The 24,330-nt window shown below is 34.6% G+C and overlaps 2 protein-coding genes across 2 annotated transcripts in view; one reads left to right on the top strand and one right to left on the bottom strand.

Moving 5' to 3' along the window:
* LOC117107413 (UTP--glucose-1-phosphate uridylyltransferase-like) overlaps positions 1–3,507 on the bottom strand; it is a 25,074-nt gene extending 21,567 nt beyond the window's left edge. Inside the window, exon 1 of the mRNA XM_033249093.1 lies at positions 3,449–3,507. Coding sequence (XP_033104984.1) covers positions 3,449–3,460 — 12 coding nt within the window. The 5' untranslated portion in view covers positions 3,461–3,507. The remainder of the gene's footprint in view (positions 1–3,448) is intronic.
* A 4,918-nt stretch (positions 3,508–8,425) lies between these two features.
* Positions 8,426–24,001, top strand: LOC117107430 (the record flags this gene model as incomplete). Its single annotated transcript, XM_033249119.1, has 10 exons — positions 8,426–8,963; positions 10,396–10,445; positions 11,531–12,076; positions 12,629–12,688; positions 12,886–12,927; positions 15,016–15,105; positions 16,262–19,133; positions 19,821–20,911; positions 21,221–21,460; positions 23,814–24,001. Coding segments are annotated over exons 1-10 (5,202 nt in total), but the record flags the coding sequence as incomplete, so codon positions are not given.
* Positions 24,002–24,330: the final 329 nt, after the last annotated feature.

Genomic DNA, 24,330 nt, shown 5'->3' with positions numbered 1-24,330 from the left:
CCGGCCGGGGGGGGGGGGGGGGGGGGGGGGGGGGGGGGGGGGGGGGTCAGGGGAAAAAAAAATCTAGGCCTACTTTTTTCAGGACCTGTGAGCTTACAATGGGATTAGAAGTCGGGAAAGCTCATTTCCCGCCATCTAGGAATAAAAATTTTCATGAGGGAAGACCCCACCCCCTTTCTTTTTGGGGTTTATCAATTAGTGGAATAAAAGAATACGTATACAACTACTCAAATTTTGTTTCTAAATAAATACCGGTACATACACAATTACTATTTACTGTAATTAGAATTTCCAGACCGTTTTCAAGAGGGGTAAACATTGAATTTTGAACTTAAAAGTAATTAAAAGACACTTCAGAAGTCGGGAAAGCTCATTGCCTGCCAGCTGGGAATAAAAAATTTTTGGCGAGGAGAACCCGGACCCCTCCTTCTCTTTGGGTTCATCGATTCATTGAATCGTTTTCATGTACAGTGTTGGTACTGTACTATCTCAAAAAGAAGCTTTTGGGCCACCCATGGGCTTCTTTTCAAGATGGGCTTCTCCTCGAGGCTACTTTTGCAAACTAAAAGTGGGGGGGGGGGCCTTCATCTCAAGATTAAGCCCACTGGGCTTCAATTCCGGATTTACGGTATAAAAACAATATATCCTTACCAATCCTAACCATGTAAAAAGCAATTTTGGCGCAAAAAGCGGTATGTAATGATGTCACCACCTGCCAAACCACCAATTTTAAATCAGATTTTTTTCTAAGAAGACACATGGCACAGCTTAGCTTCAAGTACCAGGAGTACGAACGGGTACAGTATTTACACAACTATAATGTCATGTCTCACAGGAATCATTAGGAAAGTATTTAAATCCTATAACATTATAGACTTTATAAATTATTGGCTTTTTGCTTTTTTTCTGTAATATTTAGGCTGAGAAATCCCGATAAACAGAGCAGCCAAAAAACATTGGTTGATCCGTAAATCCGGAACTATGAACTTTCAACTGCACACAAAGTTTTCTATTTAAGCAAACTCGGACTCTTGGTTTGTTGTTTATGTCCTCAGCTCCCAAAGCGCTCTGCACTGTGGAATCTGGCATGTATGATAGTACATCAAGGGTCTTGTTATCGCTCATTAACAGCCTTTGTAATTGGCGTGCGTTTGTTCTTATTGGGATTATCATGTCTTTAGGCTACAGTATTGTCGCTGGTATGTGGTGTGTAGGCCGTCTAACAGCGTGTGTTAATTTAATTAATTAAACATACAATAGTCCCTGATTTCAGTGTTTTATTTCAGTTATATTATTGATTATTATGTATGTAACTATGTGCCTGTGTAGGGTATAATACCGGGTATAACATAGGGTATAATTATATATCTGTAATTATGAATTAAACATACAGTAGATCCCGATTTTAGTGTTTTATTTCAGTTATAATTATGTGCCTGCATATAGGGTATAACCGGGGGTATAAAATAGGGTATAATTAAACCTACAGTAGATAGCGATTTCAGTGTTTTACTTCAGTTATAATTATTGATTATGTCTGTAATATTGTGCCTGTATATAGGGTATAATACCAGCTATGACATAGGGTGTAATTATGTCTTTGATTATGAATATAGGATCGGGGGCATAGAATTAAACATACAGTAGATCCCGATTTTAGTGTTTTATTTCAGTTATAATTATGTGCCTGCATATAGGGTATAATCAGGGGTATAACATAGGGTATAATTAAACCTATAGTAAATCCCGATTTCAGTGTTTTACTTCAGTTATAATTATTGATTATTATGTCTGTAATAATGTGCCTGTCTATAGGGTATAATACCGGGTATGACATTGGGTGTAATTATATGTCTTTAATTACGAATATAGGATATAATCGGGGGTATAACATATGTCTTAATTATGAATTAAACATACAGTAGATCCTGATTTTAGTGTTTTATTTCAGTTATAACTATGTGCCTGTATATAAGGTATAGGCCTATTCGGGGGTATAATTATATGTCTTAATTATGAATTAAACATACAGTACTGTAGATCCCGATTTTAGTGTTTTATTTCAGTTATAATTATGTGCCTGTATATAGGGTATAATCGGGATATATAATCGTGGATATATTTACGTCCCTGTAAACAAATCAGTACACGATATATATTTATGTAAATGGAACAACGCATGCGCATTCATACTTTAATAAACTTGCATTATCGGTCACGTAAATTAATCAATTCTCGTTAAATGTTCGTTAAAACGGAATTCAACTTTCAGACTTTTGCTGAGGCCCCTTTTTTGGCAAGTTAAATTTATGAATGTACTGTACCATGGATCCACGGTGCACGAAAATCAAATCTGCAAACTTGGACATGTTTTATTATAGTCATGTTAAAATACATTAACTTGACACAACAATTTTTCTTTTGGCGTGACTATCGTATAACAATACAGGTAGGCCTAGAAGAATATCGTCTTGATTTCGTGGTAATTGAGTTTTAGCAAGGAAACCTCACGTAGGCCTAGGCTTTGTATTTAGGTCAAGTATGTTCATTCAACAAATGATTGAGTAAAGTGAACATAACATTTCCAGCTCATAATATCACTTTTATTTGAAAAGTTAACACAACGATATTAATAATTTATTTAGTGATTAAACTACATACAGTGCTGTTGTAGAAAATTAAATTACGTTTTTAATAAAAAACAAAAATATAAATTAATTAGTGCCGTGGTGAACTTGGGGGAATCACCACGGCTTGGGAGGCCACACTAATGTCGAGTGCCGAAAAGTTTATTAAAGTATGACTGCGCATACGTTATTATTTAACGTAAATATATCGTTTACTGATTTGTTTATGGCGACGTAAATATATCCACTTCCTCAATTATATGTCTTTAATTAATAATTAAACATACAGTTAATCCTTATTTCAGTGTTTTATTTCAGTTATAATTATTGATCAGTATATCTAATTATTCTTGTAGCCTACATCATCATATTTACACTGATAGGCCTAGGCCCGAGCCTACTTGCTTGAGATTCTATTCACACTCATACAACAGTATACTTTATTAAAGCTCAGTTGGATATGGATTATCACTGAATCAGTATTTAAGCAACTTCTATCTGTGGCATAAATATTATAGTTCAATAGGATAGGATAGGCCAGTTGAAGGCCTGAGAAAACCAGACCCAAGCCTAGGCCTAGTCTAGGCCAAAAGCCCTAACTAAGGCCCTACTAATATTAACTAGGCCTACACATTGCGCTCAGCCGAGCTTCCGCTGGCTGGCTGAGTGAGGCTTGTCTGTACTACTTCTGAGCCAAGTAAGGAAAAAACACACATAAGGGCCGGCCTAGCCTACGCAAAGATGAAATGTATATAAATTGATGACAATACATAGTAATTAATACAACGATTTCATTGACAGTAAGAAAACATTTTCCATACCTGTTCTGACATGTTTATTTGGATCCTAGGATTTTTTCCTCAAGCGCCCTCTATTGGTTTGAAAGTGAACTTTTTTTTATGACTTTTTAAAAGTTTATGGTTTTTTTTTTATTATATCTCTATGGGTTTTTCCAAAGATAATAATAGAAGATAGTCCATAACTAAGAATATAAATTGCAAAAAGTCCGACTGGCTGGATTTTGTGTGCACGCAATGAAACGTTAAAAATAAAGTACTACCACGAGATAGGAAGCGCCCTATTAAAATTCGAATCTGAGCCATAGCTGATTCGAAAATGAAATCGAAATTCTTATTCTAAATGATCATAAATTTAGTTTATTGATGAATTTGAAAACATATGCTGCAATTTTGACTTTAATATTGTTTCTATTTTAAATAACGATTGTAGCGGAATCTTGTCCAATTGGTTAAAATAAAAAGAAACTCAATGAAAGAATCAACAATGCATTTTGGAAACAAGAAACTGAAAGAAAATCATCACTTTAGTTCGAAAATCAAAGAAACTGTTTTAGAGCTATACCGTACCTTTTAAACTTCCACGGTTTAATTCAAGTCTAATTTGAATGACGCTCTAATTCAATCATTACCTCTTGAAAAATGTTCAAAGTAGCATAGAGAAAATATCAATGCCAAGCTTGAGGTTGTGAGAAGGTATTAAGCATTTTCGTTTTGTGTGTAACAAATTAAAAACCATCAGATTTGATGATTTGAATAAATTACAAAATTGTTTAATTCTAATTCATTGTGTGAATGTCTGAATCAATTTCATTTCAAGTGATTTTTGTATCAAATTACAATTTACTTTGGCACATTTTTGGTTATTTTTCCCCCTCTGAAAAAACAAATGTAATGATATTACTCTTGCGTTCGATAAGTTTTTTAAAAATCGTATACACAAGTCGAGCATGGAAGAAATTCAGTCTCAATGGGGAAATAATTATTGTTAACTTCTCACATCTTTTCCCCTTCAAATTCTAGTAGACCTACTGTACGAAAATTTACAAAACAGCATTTAAAGGGTTTGTATTGTTCTTTCCTTACATTTTTGCAATTTATATTAAATGAATTGAAGAGTCAGGCCCGTGCGCAGGGGTCGGGGGTGTGATGGGTGTGTACGTACCCCTCCCCCACATACCCAAATTACCGAAGGTCTACATTTTCCGGGGTAGAAAATGCAAGGCAAACTCTCATCCGTTCTAAAAATCATCCACTAAAACGCCTTGACCAATCAGAACAGTTTCTTCTAATTGTCGGACAGGCAAGGACTTTTAACCGTATTTATAAGCTTTTTTAGTGTTTTTTTTTCTCCACTCGCATGTCATCAATCAAAATCGGTAGAGTGGTGGACACATTCGCTTCAAAACATCAACTAAGCGCTTAATTGCTTTTCCTACCCTGTTCCCAATCAGGTCAGTATAGGCTTATTTTATGAATTCTTGATGTTATATATTTTTTACGTCTACCCATATCATCCACGACGTATGGCTATAGACCTGTAATTTTGTTTGTTAATTATTCGCAATTTCCATCAATTCCGTCTATTTATCATATAGCATTTATATTTATGGTAAAAATTGTGTATTAATGCCCAATAATATTACGGGCTTTTTTTCATTGCGCTATAATTGATATGACCTACATTTTTTTTACGTTTAAATGTAATGCTGTATTTACATTGTGCTATGGTATAATTTTACGTACTAGCATTTAAAGTTTTAATAGTGTGTTGACATACAATGAAAATCCTAAACACCTCATGGTTTTAAATGGCATGTTACACACCTAGGCTTAGGCCTATTGTGTAGGCCTATGTCCAATATGAGGAGTGTATGCTATTCGACGTCGATTTATTTATGATTCTTAAATTTAATAATATTAATGAACGTTAACCTGTAGTTTAATTAATGACATTTCCACAAAGTTTTTAATTAGGTTGATTAATTTTGTATAGATATCAGTTTCCTTAACATGTGAAAGTTGGCTATATTCATCTTTAGGCCTATCAATTTTTGATAGACTACAGAAAACAAGATTTAGTGTAAGTGTACGATGAGATGATAAAAATACACCACACTAATTTATTATGTAGAACTGTACTATTTATTCCAAGTGAAAAGCGTATTTACAAAAACACTTGAGAAACAAGTTGATGATATATACAAATTGATAGAAAGCGAAAGTAATGTGTACTCAGGGAGGACAAACTAAGGAGTGTCTGTAAAAGTACAAATGTATGTGATATAGCATCACCTTTCATACCATCTGACCAATAAGGATTAGTAATTGCCTGGCCTTGTCTAGTACCTGGGAAACTCATCAACATTCCCAAATGATGTGTGGTCACTTGAATTAAAGGCAAATGACCTTAAGGTAAATTACCTTCCTAAGCTTGGTGTATAACACATGAAGTTGGGATATTAGTTAAAAAGGCAAGGTATTATTTACACACAGATCCTATATACAAATTTACAGATGGTAGTACTGCTACAAAGATAAAAACAGTGTTTGCACTCAAAACCATTGGCGAATTAAAGGGGAAAAAAAAAAAAAAAAAAAAATTTGTTCAAATTTAAAGTCTGTGAGGATTTCCGGCCATCTAGGGGTGCCATAATTATAAATGTTCCTACCATCAGCCCCAATAATTCATAATGAATAGGCCTAGTAATAGTTAGCAATTACGAGACTACTGTAGGTCCGAGATTTCACTACCGTGGTTTTCCTCGCNNNNAAAAAAAAAAAAAAAAAAAAAAAAAAAGCCGATGCTCATGTGATTGTGAGTTTCCTACCTGTCGTCAGGTCCTAGGCGGTCTGTGGGGGTAACGGCAAGCCTGCTCATGACTGACGCTCGCTGAAGGTGGACCTTTCTTGTCATTCGACCGTATTTCTACCCCTCCTGTTACTCCTAAATTTAAGAGTCATTTGGTCGGCTTTACCCACCAGAACCAGAAAATGATCAGCGACTGAGGTAGTATCGACCCTCCATAGGTGTGCGTCCCTGCTCCTGCCTACCCCTCAAAAAAAAGGAAAAAAAAGTTTAATACTATTTAGTTTAGTTTAAAATCTATTGACCTCAAAATATTAAAAGTGTCTGAGAGCGATGGGGCTCCGCCGCCCACTCGACCCCAAAAGGGTTCCCATGTCGGCCCCACCTATTTTGGTCCACTTTCCTTCCGAATCCCACTTACCCAATAAAATTCCAGCCTAGGACGGGCATGAGGTGGTGGGGCCAGGTTGGTTTTAAACATTTGTATGTCTTCTTTTTACTTACTCAATTGAGTTTTTTTTTTATTAGTAGCTTGATGTGTGATTGACTTTGCTTTTGCTTTTGACGCGCCGTTACGTATGCCACTGTCTAAAAGTTTCCAAATACAGTCAGGGGTTGTTCAATATTATTATTATTTTCACAAGTGTATAAACAGTACTCTTTTCCGGACCCCCTCCCTCCCCTTTAAAAGGTGTACAAAAAATGTAGATTTTGCAAAACCATCTAGCCCGGTTTTTTTTTTTTGTCAAGTCAACATGGAACAGTTATATCCATGGTTACATTATAATTTTACCATTATATTACATATTGCATGTTATTTTGAATTAACATTTTTATGCATATCTAAAAGTGTAAACATTTATCCCACTCCCTATGCGTACTGCCTGTAAACTTGTGAAATGTTGATAATAATGAGCGACCCCTTCTTTTCTTTTGAAGGACGCACTCTAGTTTGTGGTAACACTTTTTGAGAGAATAGGATTGCGTTTCAACGAAAACCCTCGAGAGTCGGACCTCTTGCAGTTCTATTCTATACATCTAAAATCGTCATTGATTGTACCAAGACTTTTTACTTTTAACTGTTGCTTCCTGCTTCCTGCAGCTTCAATCCCCTAGACCTATTTTAAATAGAAGTTTACTAGCCTAGTCGTTCTTACCTGTTTTTTCTGACCAAGATTAAAGGTGGTTGTCGATTTTTTTAGGTTGGTTTGTTTATCATTCAAACTTGAAATAGGCGGCTATCCTAGCCTAGGCCTAAACAGGCCAGGCAACATAAAATTAGGCACAAGTTTGACAAGTTTAAGTTAGACTAGGCCTAGCCTAGGCACAAATAGATTAGCGTGGGCCTAGGCCTAACCGCTATCTAGCCTAGGCCTAGCTAGCTATGGAAGGCCTAGGCAGGTTAAATAGAAAGAATCTACTAAAAGCTGAGGCGTTATAGACCCCGTGCTGGATTCAGGGTGGGGGAGGGGAGGGGGTGGCGAGCTGGCAAGGACCACCCCCCCGCCCAAATTTTTTAAAGAAAATGGAAAAAATAAACATACAGTACTATAATTATTATAACCAAAATCAAGTCAGAAATGGAATTTTTGGCTACGCTAACTTTTGATGAATGTTTTGCGTTTTTTTTTTAATGAATAGAATAATTACTCGTCAAGTAATCATTACAGCAAAATTTGGTAGATATTATAGTTGCTTAAAAGTAATATTAGGGCAGTCGAATGGAATGATATATCCTTAAATGCGTTTTTCTCAATGTTCTAACTCAAAAGCCGAATTTCTGCACTATGTTGCTTTCAGCGTCCATCACAGGGGGTGGCGCTAGTGGGGGGGGGAGTCCTTTGCTCCCTGGATCCCCCCAGGGAATTTCCAGCAAAGTCGTTGGGGAAAAACGAAATCTTGACCGCCGAAAGTACAATTTGGGTATGCCTGACTAAGCTGACAAATGTTAGGGATTAAAAACTGTTTAAGTGCGAGCAGTGCTATCTTATGTGTAAGGTGTATACTATCACAATCATATGGGTTGTGATGGTAGCGCTACATCTTCCCCGACACGGGGCTGGTACCTCCGACAAATGGTTAGCACCCCCAACAGACGATATCTTATCTTGCATGGTTTTCTATCAAATTATCCTTTTTAAATAAAGAATACCATAATCAACAAATTTTTCCCCAACCGGGGAGGGGGATGTGGCCCTTGTCGGGGAGCTTGGACCCCCTTGTTGGGGAGTGGACCACTCGTTGGGGAATTCCTGGCGCCGCCCCTGGTCCATCGGGCGACAGCCAAACTGCGGTAGTATTGTGTATCGAAGCTTTCACTTTCTTGGCCTAGCGCACACTCGCACTTGGCAGCATCCAAAGAGATAAGACAGAAATGATTTTGAAATTGAATAAAAATAGAAAAAATACAATTTCTTAGATTTTTATTTTTGTTGATCTAATCCTGGGCAAACAAATTTTCACAGTTCAGTGATTCTACAGATAGCTGTCTCAGGATTTCCCCGAAAGAGCGAAGTGGGTATGGTTGGGCGTCGAATAAATTGTTTTGAAATTAGTACCCCTACCCCTGGCGCCACCCCTGTGCTGGCTATTACATTTTATAATTCAGTGTATTTTAGTCAGTAGTTCTTCCCAAAATTCCCAATTCTATTTTGAATTTGTTTACTCCTCATATAGGTTGGTAATTTGCTAAACTGAATATTAAAATATGGAAGGTGACACATCAAGAGGTGAGTTGAACTTGAAGCAAAAATAATAAAAATTGAAAATGATTAAAATAAAACTTACAATAATCATTACACCTTCAGCACTCTTCCACATAAACCACTGTATGGTTCGAATCAGAAAGAAGCTCATCAAACATAATATAGTTGAAAAAAGGATATTATGATTTTCTTATATACTCATTATTTAGGGGCATTAAACAGTATTTGCCAACTGTAAAGTTGGAATTTTCAAAAGGTACTGGACTATATTACAGTTTTCCCTCCAATTTGGGACCTGAAAATGTACAGTGGTCTCGGGTTCGTAGCTTTATGTTAAAAGATTGAAGTTTGTTATTTTTTTTCTTTGAAAAGTGGTCTTGGAATTATAGGGATCTCAAATTGGAGGGTGCACTGTACTATACTTCTGTTGGTACTGACACAAAAACAAATTTCATGAACATGTCTATTTTATCTTTTAAAAACTCTTTAATATTTTTATTGTATATATTTGGAATGAAATGGATTTATTCGATGTAAACATCAAGGATAGCCCACGAAAGTCTAGAAGAAGACTTATTTCCAGTGGGGCCCTTCTGGTGGTGATTGAACAGTACACCGGGATACAATCCCCTACTCTTTTCCGAAGAGTGTACTGTGTTCTTTAACGTGTACATAGGCCATAAATGCACACGGGACCAACGGCTTAAACAATATGTATTTAACGTATAATAATACTACAGTACACCCTCCAGTTTGAGACCCCTCAAACTCCGGGACCCCTCTGATTCAAGACCACTTTTCCAAAGACCAAAATAACAATCTTCAACCTTTTAACACAAAGCGAGCACTCTAATTGGACCCCAAGGCCCGAGACCACCCCAAATTTTCAGATCCCATAGGTGTTCCCGAATTGGAGGGCGAACTGTAATTACTGTGTGACATGTGTAACAGATGGTAAATTGAAGGAAGCCTTTCATGTGTAATGTATCTGTAATGATTGTGATTCTTTTTTTGCTTTTTCTATTTGTGTTATTACAGTTATTGTTTTTGTGTGTATTGTTGTGCTGGTTTATATGTGAAATTTTAAGAGAGTATCATTGGCGAATAATAATAATGATAATAATAACAACAATAATAATAATAATAATAATAATAATAATAATAATATAATAATAATATTTATTTTAATGTTCTGTTGTGATTTTAAATATTTGTTTATTTAAATAAGGTTTTCTTAATGTATTAATTGCTCTTCTTATAAGCATTTTGTATCTAAATTGATTTTTCTTGTTATAATGATTTTATATTTTAATATTCAGTGCTGTGATTTTAAATTTTTGCCAGTTTTCAAATGCATTTCCTTCTTTTTGTTGGACAATAAATTATTTCAGTATTCAGTGTTATTAATATAATAATAAGTATCTCATCTGCATAAGTTTGCTTAAATTGTTTATTAATATTGATGATAGTTTGCTATCAACCACACATCACCATCAATCAAGTCAAGGTACATTGATATGCACACTGTTACAAGTATTTCCTAAGCAGGGATGAGATTTCTCCTCAGATTCAAGGATTTCCAAGTTTTTAAGGAAATTTTGACCCTCTCAATATTATTTCAAATCCGAGGATTTTTTTTTAGGGGGTGTCAGATATAGATTTAATGATCAAAATAATTAATTCTGGTTTTTTTTCCCCATGGTGTTCTGACTATTGGTGGCACTATTTAATGTTTATTGACACATCGACCGTCTTGTTTTTTGTATATTCATTAACTACTTGTAATGAATCCGACCACGGGTAAATAGCTTCACGAAATTTACAGAGGTACTTCCGGTGTATGGGACACACGCTTCTACTTTGTTATCAATACCATTCACCATTTTAAATCTGTTCTTTGACACCTTAATTGGTTATGGAATGCAAGGCTGAGCAACGAGTTGCTCTTGTAGAGCAGATCACAAAGTTAAAAAAAAACACGGCTAAAATCAAGTTTCTTTTAGAAACTCAAAAAAAGAATTACACGCTTGGTTCGTGTGTCGATTCTACCCCTTGGCCACAGCTCGATGGAGTTGGGCCCAGCCCTAGCGTGGCTTATTGGCAGCGCTGATGGTGCCCCATCCCCCCCCCTCCCAGACGTTAGATGCTGGCGCTGTTAAACCCTACAAGCCTCTCGTGACCCCGGCCAGGGACTTCCCATTTTTCCTCTTTTTTCACTTTTTTTTTTTACTTTTGTCTCATCCCTGCTGAGGATGTCAGTTGGCTAAAATTCATGCTACTTGTTGCCATCATTGACTGACTTTTCAGAGGTTGACTTTAAAAAGCCACAAGAATAGGGATTGTGGGAGGTAGAGAGATCATTTACTTTTTACTTTAAGTATTTTTTATATATATTTTTTTAAATATTGTATTAAATATCTACCATACACTTTGATGACAAACGGCTACCAAAAAAAAAGAGTACGAAATGCTTTTTGATGAAAATTCTCTAATTACATAAAATTGTATTTTATAAAAAATTTTATTGGCCATTACCTGCAAAAGAATAAGCCCTTGCAGAGATATATTATTTAAAAAAAGAATTTTTTTTAGGAATCTCTGAGGAAGATTTCGGAGAAATATTATCATATATGTCAGGATGGTTTGATCGCCATGGATACATCAATATGCTGAAAGTTTTGTACAGAGATCTGGTAACTGAACTTGATAAGATATATGCTGCCACCAATGCCATGGAATTGTTTGAATTACTACGTATCTCCGGACACCTGAGTCCCGCAGATCCAACAGTACTATACGATACTATCAGGGTAACTAAGCCGTTTGGCTTGGAACCAGAAATAAGAAAGTTGACAGAAAAAACAACTTTTGATATCAGGACAGTAGTCATATCAAAGATTACACCTAACAGACAAAGTCTGATCAAGTTTGTAGAAAGCCTCACTGACAATGATGTCAAGAAGATCTCAAAACTTTACTGTTGTGAACAAAACATCGACAAATGGGGATTAATTGTGGACTTGGAGCATAGAGGCAAGATTTTTGGAGAAAACGTGGATGACTTTATGAAACAGATAACAACACATCTCATTATTGATTCAAATAGTGATCCCCTGGGACTGAGGGGGACTGACAAAGGTAATATTCTATACAAGAAACTACCTAAAGAAAATCTACAGTTATTTATTATTTAATTTGAATCTTGTCAATAGCATTTTTATCTCCCTGTCATTATTGTTTTAGAATTTATATTGCAAAACAAGGTACAGTAATTGCATATTTTCGTTAGTCGTCATTTAGGTTTACGCCCTATGTATGTCTACTGGTAAGAATGCCATTTATGATGCCAAAATTATAGGCCCTTTTGTTCATGGAAAAAACTATAGCTGATGACATTACAACAATTTCTCAACATTTTAGTTTGTGATTGGTTAGACGGTTGGGTAGAGCAACGTCTCCCACCAAAACATGTCAATTTGTTATTTTTTATACCTTTTTGGTTTTTGGAAACTGAAATTTGCCAATTAATCAGTGATTTCAAAAACCTGTTGTTTGTATCATTTAGTCCTATTTTCAATTTGCTTTTTCAATTCAAGTGATTATCAAAATTACAAGGCTGGCAGTCCTCTTCCCCACTTCCTCTCCCACACCAGTATTTAATTGAATTTCCCTTGCTTACTTTATTAACAGATCAATTGCTTGTTGCCAGTGCTTTAAAGAAGGCAATGCAACTTTCTCCAGGATCTACAGGTAAAACATAACTTAAATACAAAATAGTCACACCAATTTGCAATGAATAGATTCATGTACAATAAATAATTTTTACGCTGTACTGCCTGTAAAGAAGGATTTCAGATATTCAGGCAAAAACATTTTCTTAAATTATCAGGATTATCTTTCTAGATACGGTTATCAATTCTTAAATTCACATTTCACATTTTTTTCAGATAATGTTTGTATAGTAAACAATATGGTTCAAGGCAATAATGGTAAAGTAACTGATATCCAACTTTAAATTGAATATACTGATAATTTAACTTTTTATAGAAATTATTTGTATTATTTTGATGGCATGGGGTCATAGTTTTGTAAGGGGTCTTGCATGTCTGGTGATACCCTTTAACCTGATCTAGATGATTTCTTTTTTAATAGTTTAAATGGTAAACGCAAAGTTTGCAATATCCAAATCTAGTAAGGAATCAATTACTAAAAATATTATTGTTGATGATGTTGATGTTGCTGTTGTTGTTGTTGTCTTCATAAATTATTCAAATACATATACACATACTACCTTTTTTGTTAGTTTACTTTAATTCAATGAGACAAGTTTGAACTTTTAGTTAAGATCATCCCTTGTAAAGGTCTGTTTTTGTCATCATTATAAGTACTACGGTACTTACTTACTTGACAGCATTATGCTTTTCTGCACTTACTGTCTGACTTGTGAGTAAGTTTCCAGATCTTCCTGCATGAATCCCGCTAAATGCTGTTTGATGATTATCAGACAAGACTTTTTTATACCTTGTTTTCCGAACTTTTAAAGATCTTCAGACTCGGAGGAGGGTGGGAAAAAATTATGTTTTCTTACTTAGCAAATGGTTTTGCCAAAAACATCTAAGATGGAGAAGAAAATAGAAATAAAATTTTATTAGTATTTGATATGTAGTAATGGGATGGTTTTATTTTTGATTTTTGGAGATTTCAAGACAGTGGTGGGCATAATAAAAATAAAGAAAATCTTTTTTTTAATTTCAATTTTTTGGTGGTAGCGGGTGCGCTAAATGACCAAAAACAACATTTTATTTTTATTTGAAATCATTATTGGCGGGCAGTGAGTTCAATAAACAAGGTATAAAAAAGTCTTGCCTAATATGTATTATAAGTCAATTGTGACGTCATCACTGCAACTCCCAGTGTTATTTGCCTATCCCCCACATTCCACTAATTTTCCAATTAGTGAACACTTGGCTTGATTTTTTTAGGTTCGTGTGCAAAAAAAAAAATTTCCTAATTTTTTCGTCATTGCGAAGATATCACGCACCGCGATAAAAATTGGATTGTAATTGAAAATTACTTTCGTAAAACAAGGTTAATTAGAACCCGAAGAAAGTTACTTTAAATTCAATATTGAGTATGAACAATTGAGCAGTTCCTTGAATCAATGAACCCTAATAAACTAAACAAATGACATTTAATGAACGTTTAATAGGAATATTCTAGACCTATTTTAAAGACTCCAGGAACAAAATTAGATGTAAGCCTAAGGCCAAGCAGCAGGCCGCCGAGGCCTCCTCCTACCAGCTACTTGCCTAGACTATATAGCCTAGCATAGTTATGAAATCATCCCAAGATTGTTACCTCTCTGCACCAACCAAAAAGTTAGTGACAGTGACTATATTCTTCCTCGAATGCTTTGAAAAATGTTTATTTCTTTGACGAATGTGAAAAATTAAAAACAAGTTCTTTTAACACAATACAAATTACAAAATAGCCTAATTATTCATCGTATCTGTACAGTACTGATGTGTAGTTAACGCAGAGGAGCACAAATCAGCACACGCACAAAATATAAATACGCACACAGTAACACTATAGCAACCGATGACTGGTACAACACAGTTGGTTATAAAAACAAACCTTAAAAGACGGCGATTGACTTATAAAGCAATTAGTAGAGCATGCATTGTATGCTAGCGGAAAATTATTATACTTAGGTTAAGATTTAATGCATTCAAAAATTTTTTCAAGCATTAAATCTAACCTTCGTATAATAATTTTCCTAAAGTGTACTATGCAGAGCTCTACTAATGGCCTATTACATTTTTAACATAATGTATTTTTTTTTATATGTAATGTATTTTCTTTTACTTTTTACCACAATGGAATTTAGAATTGTACATTACTATTGAAATTCATACAGAAATCAATTTATAAATTGCATACTTCTTTCAGGAATCGTTCTTGACTGTTTTGGCTCCCTGGTTTCTAAGCATCTACAGTATATGTAAATTTGGTCTGCTCTTTGCCGGAACAATAAATAAGATAAAGCTTTAATCTATTTTTTTTTCTTTGTTTAGATACTGTAATAGGAAATCAATTTGTTAACTGCAATATTAAAGACTCATCTATTATTGTTCAAAATACAATTCAGTTACCTGCTACACAAGGTATGCATTCTGCATATTATAAGCTTAAAATGGTGGTTCATTTTACTAACTATTATTAGGTAGCTACTTTAATCATATGAATTTTAAATGTGCTTGACATAAACTCAACAACCTGAATTTTTATTACCACTTTTTATAATAATAAGACATACATGATTTACAGTAGCTATGCAGATAATTATGTGGTCACCAAACAAGAATTATTATTATGAGGCTAATATTCCAAAATCAGTATCCATGGCCAAGGCAAAAATTTGAATTTTTGAATACTGTATTTCAATGTATTCTGCACATTTTAATGCTGATGATTCAGTAACATATTGCGACTGGACGCTCGCTTTGAGATTGCAAGCCTCATTATTAACTACAGTATTGTTGAAATTTCAAGTACTGTACTGAAAAACTGGCACTGGCAAAATTGTTGTGCGGTATTAAATTATGTATGTTCTACAATAGGGTGTTACAAAAGTTTACCTTCACTATAGATCCAAATTTAGATCTGTGACTTGATGGTTGTTAAGAGAGAATGAAATTTCACTCTACATAAGTCTATAAAGTCTATATTGTGACTGTAGGATAAATTGAAGTAAGGAAAATTTATCATTGTAGTAAAGGGCAGAACTTTTATTGGGACCACTATAAATTAATAGATTTTATACTCATTTGATTCCACCTAGTCTTTACTTTTTCACTGCTTTCTCCAGTTTATCAAACACGTGATTTACAGCAGCTATATGTTTTTAGTACTAATATTTTTTTATCATTTTTGTAATAATGAATACAAATACTAGGCTGGCCCTGTTCCTGAGATTGCCTCCAAACAATGCGGTGATGTGTGTGGTGTTTCTTTTTCTGATAGTTTTTAGGTTCCTGGTAATTTTTGGTTTCTTCCTTCTGTAGCACCTCAAGCACTACTGCAGTGGATATGTGTGCTTTACAAATCGTATTATTATTAATAATATTAATATTAATAATAATTTTGTTAAGGAATCCTTCCAGTTTATCTCAGAAGTTCGTCTGATATTAAGGACCCTCTCAAATAAATGAAATAATATGATGCTACAGTATATGCCATTTTACAAGGCTTAAATGTTGTTGATTCTACTGGTACTATGTTCTCTATTAAAGACAGATCTTGATATATCTGATTTTTCAGATTATGATATTAAAACTCATGTACTAAGGACTCAACAGCAATTGTGTCGTGATGCCACCCGGTTTACACCAGCAAATTGGAATACTTTGTACGAAGTAGACATTGCCCACATGTTCACCGATCTGGACCTACTCAAAAAAAATAAAAAGAAGCAGGATGTCCAACCAACAACGTTGAAGGAGGTTTTAAATATTATCAAATCCACACCTGCATGTAAAGTTCTAATAGAAGGTGAGGGCGGTATTGGCAAATCAACCCTCCTCAGGTACATAGCTTACAATTGGTCCACAGATGAATCAGATGAAACTTTTAAAGGTAAAATAGTCTTTCTTGTCAATATATCTTCTGTTGGCAAAGATGAAAGTATTTTGGATGCTATTGTAAAAGGAATAGACCTAGAGACTTGTCATCTTAAAGATTCTGTATTAATTCAAGAATTTATTATCAATTCCACAAATGACATTGTACTGTTATTGGATGGATTAGATGAATTGAAAGATGGCAGTGAAAGTCCAATAAGCTATTTCAAAAAGAGAAAAATGGGTAGCAGCAAAGTCATACTAACATCACGATCTGGAAAAATTGAGGAATTTATTAAAGCTAGCGACATACATGTGAAAGTGAAGGGATTCAGTAAAGATAACATAGAAAAATACATTAAAAAACACTTTGAATTCTTTAAAGAACCTGCATTAGGAGACTCTCTTATTAGGGAGTTACAGCCTAGTAGTATTTTCCTTATTAAACATCGAGAAGTAAATTCAATGTGTAAGAATCCAATGTTGCTTCTCTTAGTATGTACAATGTGGGAAGAATGTCAACAGTTTCCAGACAATAAATCAGATCTATTCAAAGAGATTTTTAGATGTATCTTAAATCAGTACATTGACGACAAACAAGAAACCTACAAAGAAAAAATATCTAGATATGAAGATATTCCAGAGAGTTTTATAAATGCTATGGTTTTGTTAGGGAAGTGTATGTATAAAAACCTAAAGATTAACCAACTCACAATAAACAAAAGAGCATTGGAAGGAAAAGAAATGGTTACCTTGGCTCTAAAACTAGGATTTGTATACAAAGATACACCAAACCTAAAATCTGATTTTGAAGAGATTTTTACAGCTCCTCACAAGTTAATAGTAGAGTCACTGGTAGGGTATTACTTATGCAAACTATGTCAGGCAACAGGGTTGGATAGTGAATGTCGAGCAAAGGACATGAAAATGTTACTTCAGCCGTTGGATGATAATGAATGGAAGATTATCAGAGAAAATAAACACTTAAACATTGCAAGAGAGTTTGCAATTGGATTTCTAGGTGCTGATGCTGGCATGTTTTTAAATCACTGGATAACAGATAATCTCTCAACATATCGCTCTCTTATGGCATATTTTGAATTTGTAAAAATAGATCACAGGAGTGCTGTTGAAGAGACATTAATAAATCATATGAGTAAGAATAATCTAGAAATAATGCCACATATAGATGACATATGTAAATCACTAAGAAAATTTATCCAGCACATCATCCCTGATGACATTCAAAATGAGCATTTCATCCACATTATGCAAAGATTGCATAATATAAGATTAGGGCCTTGCAGTAAAATTGATCTGAACACTCACATTAATTTTTTTTGTAAAGAAATGACATCTGAAGAAAAGGGCAGAATGATTGCCCACATATTGATTGCTGTGCCAGATCAAAATCAGATTTTGGAAAAAATAAGTGAAACATGTGTTGATGATGATATTAAATGCCTAACAGCTGAATGTCTTCAACTAAATTTCAAATATGATATATCATATTTAAATTTGTCTAACCCAAGTACTGCTTCATACATAGTTCATCTGTTTAGTAACACACCCCAACTTAAATATTTTCAATGCTCCTCAAATTGTATTACAGGTGCTATTATGAATGATATGATGAGAGAGTGCTGTAGTAGAGGAGTCAAGTTAGAATTCAAGGAGATTGACATCAGTGATAGTTATCTCAGAAACATTGATGGTTCTTTATTTGTATCATTATTGGGAGTTGCTTCTAATCTTCAATCTCTATCAATGAGTAATGACAGTTCATCATGTAAAGTCACTGGAGAGTCACTCTATGATAATTTTCTTGGGTATAACCATGAGCTTCGTTTCGATAGTAATTATCTACATGACCTTGAAATCAGTGGTAATACTCTAATCAAAATTAATGGCATCTCATTGGCAGCTTTATTAATTACTTCTAAATTGAAAAGCCTTACATTGAATAATTGCAGTTTGTCAGGTGCTATTATGAATGATATGATGAGAGAGTGTTGTAGTAAAGGAGTCAAGTTAGAATTAATGCAGCTTGATATCAGTGATAATAATATCAGCAATATTGATGGCTCTTTATTTGTATCATTATTGGGAGTTGCTTCTAATCTTCAATCTCTATCAATGAGTAATGACAGTTCATCATGTAAAGTCACTGGAGAGCCACGACATGATCATTTTCCTGGGTATAACCATGAGCTTCATTTCAATAGTAATCTACATAAACTTAAAATCAGTGGTAATACTCTAATCAAAATTAATGGCATCTCATTGGCAGCTTTATTAATTACTTCTAAATGGACAAGCCTTACATTGAATAATTGCAGTTTGTCAGGTGCTATTATGAATGATATGATGAGAGAGTGTTGTCGTAAAGGAGTCGAGTTAGAATTAAAGGAGATTGATATCAGTGATAATGATCTCAGCAACATTGATGGTTCATCATTAGCATCTTTTTTGGTTATTGCTCCTACACTGAGTAATCTGGAAATAAGTAATTGCAGTTTATCAGGTGTCATTGTGAATGATATGATGAGAGAGTGTTGTGGTAAAGGTGTCAAGTTAGAATTATTGCAGCTTAATATAATTGATAATGATCTCAGCAACATTGATGTCTCTTTATTTGTATCATTATTGGGAATTGCTTCTAAACTTCAATCTCTATTAATGAGTAATGACAGTTCATCATGTAAATTCACTATAGGGCCACGATATAATAGTTACCTCCGTTGTCGGTATAACCATGAGCTTCGTTTCAATAGTAATTATCTACATAAACTTGAAATCAGTGGTAATACTCTAATCAATATTAATGGCATCTCATTGGCAGCTTTATTAATTACTTCTAAATTGACAAGCCTTACATTGAATAATTGCAGTTTGTCAGGTGCTATTATGAATGATATGATGAAAGAGTGTTGTAGTAAAGGAGTCAAGTTAGAATTAATGCAGCTTAATATCAGTGATAATAATATCAGCAATATTGATGGCTCTTTATTTGTATCATTATTGGGAGTTGCTTCTAATCTTCAATCTCTATCAATGAGTAATGACAGTTCATCATGTAAAGTCACTATAGGGCCACCCTGTGTTCATTTTCCTGGGTATAACCATGAGCTTTGTTTCAATAGTAATTATCTACATGACCTTAAAATCAGTGGTAATACTCTAATCAAAATTAATGGCATCTCATTGGCAGCTTTATTAATTACTTCTAAATTGAAACGCTTTACATTAAATAATTGCAGTTTGTCAGGTGCTATTATGAATGATATGATGAGAGAGTGTAATAGTAAAGGAGTCAAGCTAGATTTAAAGAAGCTTGATATCAGTGATAATGATCTCAGCAATATTGATGGTTCATCATTAGCATCTTTTTTGGTTATTGCTCCTACACTGAGTAATCTGGAAATAAGTAATTGTAGTTTATCAGGTGTCATTGTGAATGATATGATGAGAGAGTGTTGTAGTATAGGAGTCAAGTTAGAATTAATGCAGCTTGATATCAGTGATAATGATCTCAGCAATATTGATGGTTCATCATTACCATCTTTTTTGGTTATTGCTTCTACACTGAGAAATCTGGAAATAAGTAATTGTAGTTTATCAGGTGTCATTGTGAATGATATGATGAGAGAGTGTTGTAGTAAAGGAGTCAAGTTAGAATTAATGCAGCTTGATATCAGTGATAATGATTTCAGTAATATTGATGGTTCATCATTAGCATCTTTTTTTGTTATTGCTCCTACACTGAGTAATCTCAACATGAGTAATTGCAGTTTATCAGGTGTCATTGTGAATGATATGATGAGAGAATGTTGTGGTAAAGGAATCAAGTTAGAATTATTGCAGCTTAATATAATTGATAATGATCTCAGCAACATTAATGGCTCTTTATTTGTATCATTATTGGGAGTTGCTTCTAATCTTCAATCTCTATCAATGAGTAATGACAGTTCATCATGTAAATTCACTATAGGGCCACGATATAATAGTTACCTCCGTCGTCGGTATAACCATGAGCTTCGTTTCAATAGTAATTATCTACATAAACTTGAAATCAGTGGTAATACTCTAATCAATATTAATGGCATCTCATTGGCAGCTTTATTAATTACTTCTAAATTGACAAGCCTTACATTGAATAATTGCAGTTTGTCAGGTGCTATTATGAATGATATGATGAGAGAGTGTTGTTGTAAAGGAGTCAAGTTAGAATTAAAAGAGATTGATATCAGTGATAATGATCTCAGCAACATTGATGGCTCTTTATTTGTATCATTATTGGGAATTACTTCTAATCTTCAATCTCTATCAATGAGTAATGACAGTTCATCATGTAAAGTCACTGGAGAGCCACGACATAATAATTTCCTCCGTCAGTATATCCATGAGCTTTGTTTCAATAGTAATTATCTACATAAAATTGAAATCAGTGGTAATACTCTAATCAATATTAATGGCATCTCATTGGCAGCTTTATTAATTACTTCTAAATTGACAAGCCTTACATTGAATAATTGCAGTTTATCAGGTGCTATTATGAATGATATGATGAGAGAGTGTTGTAGTAAAGGAGTCAAGTTAGAATTAATACAGCTTGATATCAGTGATAATGATCTCAGCAATATTGATGGTTCATCATTAGCATCTTTTTTGGTTATTGCTCCTACACTGAGTAATCTCAAAATGAGTAATTGCAGTTTATCAGGTGTCATTGTGAATGATATGATGAGAGAGTGTTGTAGCAAAGGAGTCAAGTTAGAATTAAAGGTGATTGATATCAGTGAAAATAATCTCAGTAACATTGATGGTTCATTATTTGCATCTTTACTCATTATTGCTCCTACACTGAGGAATCTTAATATTAATAATTGCTGTCTTCCAGGTACTGTTTTGAATATGATCAGAGAGAAAATACATAGATCACAAGCTAGAATTATAGAAAATTGATATCAGTGGTAATAATGTCAGCAGTAGCGAGTTTGAGTGGGGCCTAGCTGTCCTGGGCCCATTCTGCACGGACCTACCTAAATTTTTGAAAATTTAAAAGAAAAATGGAGAAAAAAGGAAATTATATTAAAAATGTAAGTCTGATAAACCCACTTACAGCTGGTGGCGCTGCTCAGTGTGGTCGACATCAATGTATTTAACAATGTGAAATCGTTTACTGTTTTCTGATGCACAGTTATAATTTCTCTATTTGATTGTCGAAGGTATTCTCGAGATGTTGCTAAAGTATACTATACTTAATTGTGATATTTATTGCACCATGGGCCTATAAAGAACCTGGAGAATGTACCAGGCTCTGTTACTCAGCCGAGGAACTGCTTTCTATTAGGGAAGCAACCCATGCATTGCAATATAAAGGCGCGACATTTGACGTGCCTAAGGAAATGAGGCTTAGGCCTGGTCTTAGGAAGAGAGAAAAAGCGTCCGGAGTTCGTAAATGTCTTCGTTCCAGACCTTTTCGACCTTCCCTACCTTCACTCATTATTAGAAATCTCCAATCAATTATTATTACTTGCAAATGAACTCCGAACATGTGTAAAATACCTCAATGATTTTAGATCCGCATGTATCCTCTCGTTTACCGAAACCTGGCTTAGTGGAAAGATATGCGACGCGCATATAGAGATTGACAGATTTAAGCTGTTTAGAGGTGACAGAACTGATGATGTTGGAAAAGATAGAGGTGGTGGACTGATCGTTTATGTCAATAATCGTTACTGTCAACCAAATAATGCTGTATTAAAGAAATTTGTTTGTACCCCAAACGTCAAAATTCTGGTTGTGTCACTGAGACTGTATTATACTCCGAGGGAATTTTCCCATATCATTATCTTGACTGTGTAAATACCGCACAAAAAACTAAAAAAGCGGCTCTTAAACTTGGTGAAATTCTAAGTGCGGTAGAAGTCTTCTGTCCGGATGCATGCATTATAGTAAATGGAGATTTCAACCATGGTACCTTAAAAGCAGTGTTCACTAATACCAGCATGTGTCCTGTTCTACTTGGGAAACAGCTACTTTGGATCCCTGCTATTCTAATGTAAGAAATGCGTATAAGTCAACTAGATTACCAAACGTGGGGGATTCCGATCATAATCTGGTATTATTAAGTCCAAAATATAAGCCCCTGGTTAAGCGACTGAAGCCTAGGAAGATAGTTGTGAAGTGTTGGACGCCAGAAAATATTGAACGGTTTGGAAAGGAATGCGACAGATGAGCGGCTACTAAAGTGTATCAAAGTCAAAGGATCGGTATGTGAATGTACTTAACACATTCTACAATAGGTTTGACAAGCATGATTTTACAGCCAAATAAAAGGAGATGAAGGTCACATTACTAAGGCTATGTTCACACACACGGCGTAAGGCTGGCTTAAGCCTGGCGTAGCATACGCCTTCGTGTGTGAGCTAGGCAGTGGCGGTGTTAAGACCGCTCACTACGCCACGTCTTTGGCGTTATTAACGCTACCTGCAGACCCCAGATTAGCTAACGCCACTGAGCTAACTCCAGTGATGCTTGAATGATTTGACCTCATTTCAAGAGATTGACCAGTCACGATTGCAATATATTAACTACTTTGGTCTCTTTCCTGTGCCCTCTATAAATGAAATGGTAAAGGGGTTCTTTTTCTATTGCATTTTACTTAGTTATAATGTATATGATTTGTTGATTGTGTTTTGTAAGATATTTTAACCTATTTCGACTGTCTATTAAAACCTGCAACACCAACAACTGTTCAATGCTAGCTGAAAAATCAGAAGTAAAATTGTTCATTTAAAATACAATAATCATATTAGTTCACTTCGAACAATTCACAGATTTAAAAGTTTTCATGATGCACTGTTAATTTTACTACAGTTAAGAACCCGTACCTTATTTAAAACTGAAAACTATTCGCCCTTTATAGGCCTATATTACTACTACTACCAGTCTTACGCCGTGTGTGTGAACATAGCATTAGCCTAACTGATAATAATAATATTACTGAACATGATTTGAAAACTGATGAAAATGAAGTTAGGAAATTTTTCTCCCATCAGAAAGCCTCAAAGGCACCTTATGTTACCCAAAATTCTTAAAACCTGTTCGCATCAGTTGCTGGCATATTTACTACTATTTTTAATCTGTGTTTTCAAGTAATTCCCTGCCTAATGTTTAGAAAAAATCTGTTATAGTCCCTATTCCGAAAAAGAGTAGTGTACAATGTATGAATGATTTATGACCAATAGCCTTGACGTCAGTTGTAATGAAAGTATGTGAGAGGATTTTCCTTAGTAAGATAAAACCATTTGTATCTCGATACCTTGATCCATTACAATTTGCATATAGAAGTTCTAGAAACACGGAAGATGCCATCATACTCAAACTTGAAAAAATATATGCCCATCTTGAAGGTGTTGCAAAATTTGGTCATTCTGTAAGAATTATATGCAGTATTATGACTTCAGCTCTGCGTTCAACACTATTCAGCCACATATTTTGATGAAGAAATTGATTGACATGGATCTTCCATGTTCATTTATTCTTTTTGTATTTTTTACTAATACTGGTGCATCACAGGGTACAGTGTTAGCTCCCTTCCTCTTTTCAGTATATACTGCCAATTACAGAACAACTGATCAAACTGAAACAGAAGAGATGGTGATTAACTTTCGTGTTACTAAAAGAGTTATGGCTAGGGAAATATTGATCAAGAATTCAAGGGTGGAGAGGGTTTCTAGCTACAAGTATCTGGGGGTTGTTTTT

This window comes from Anneissia japonica, unplaced genomic scaffold (genome assembly GCF_011630105.1).
Source record: "Anneissia japonica isolate Jap-2015-1 unplaced genomic scaffold, ASM1163010v1 scaffold9668_len1562885_cov226, whole genome shotgun sequence".
In the NCBI taxonomy this organism is placed as follows: domain Eukaryota; kingdom Metazoa; phylum Echinodermata; class Crinoidea; order Comatulida; family Comatulidae; genus Anneissia; species Anneissia japonica.
The sequence above is the reverse complement of the archived record's forward strand: the minus strand, read 5'-3'. Positions and strand labels throughout refer to the sequence as shown.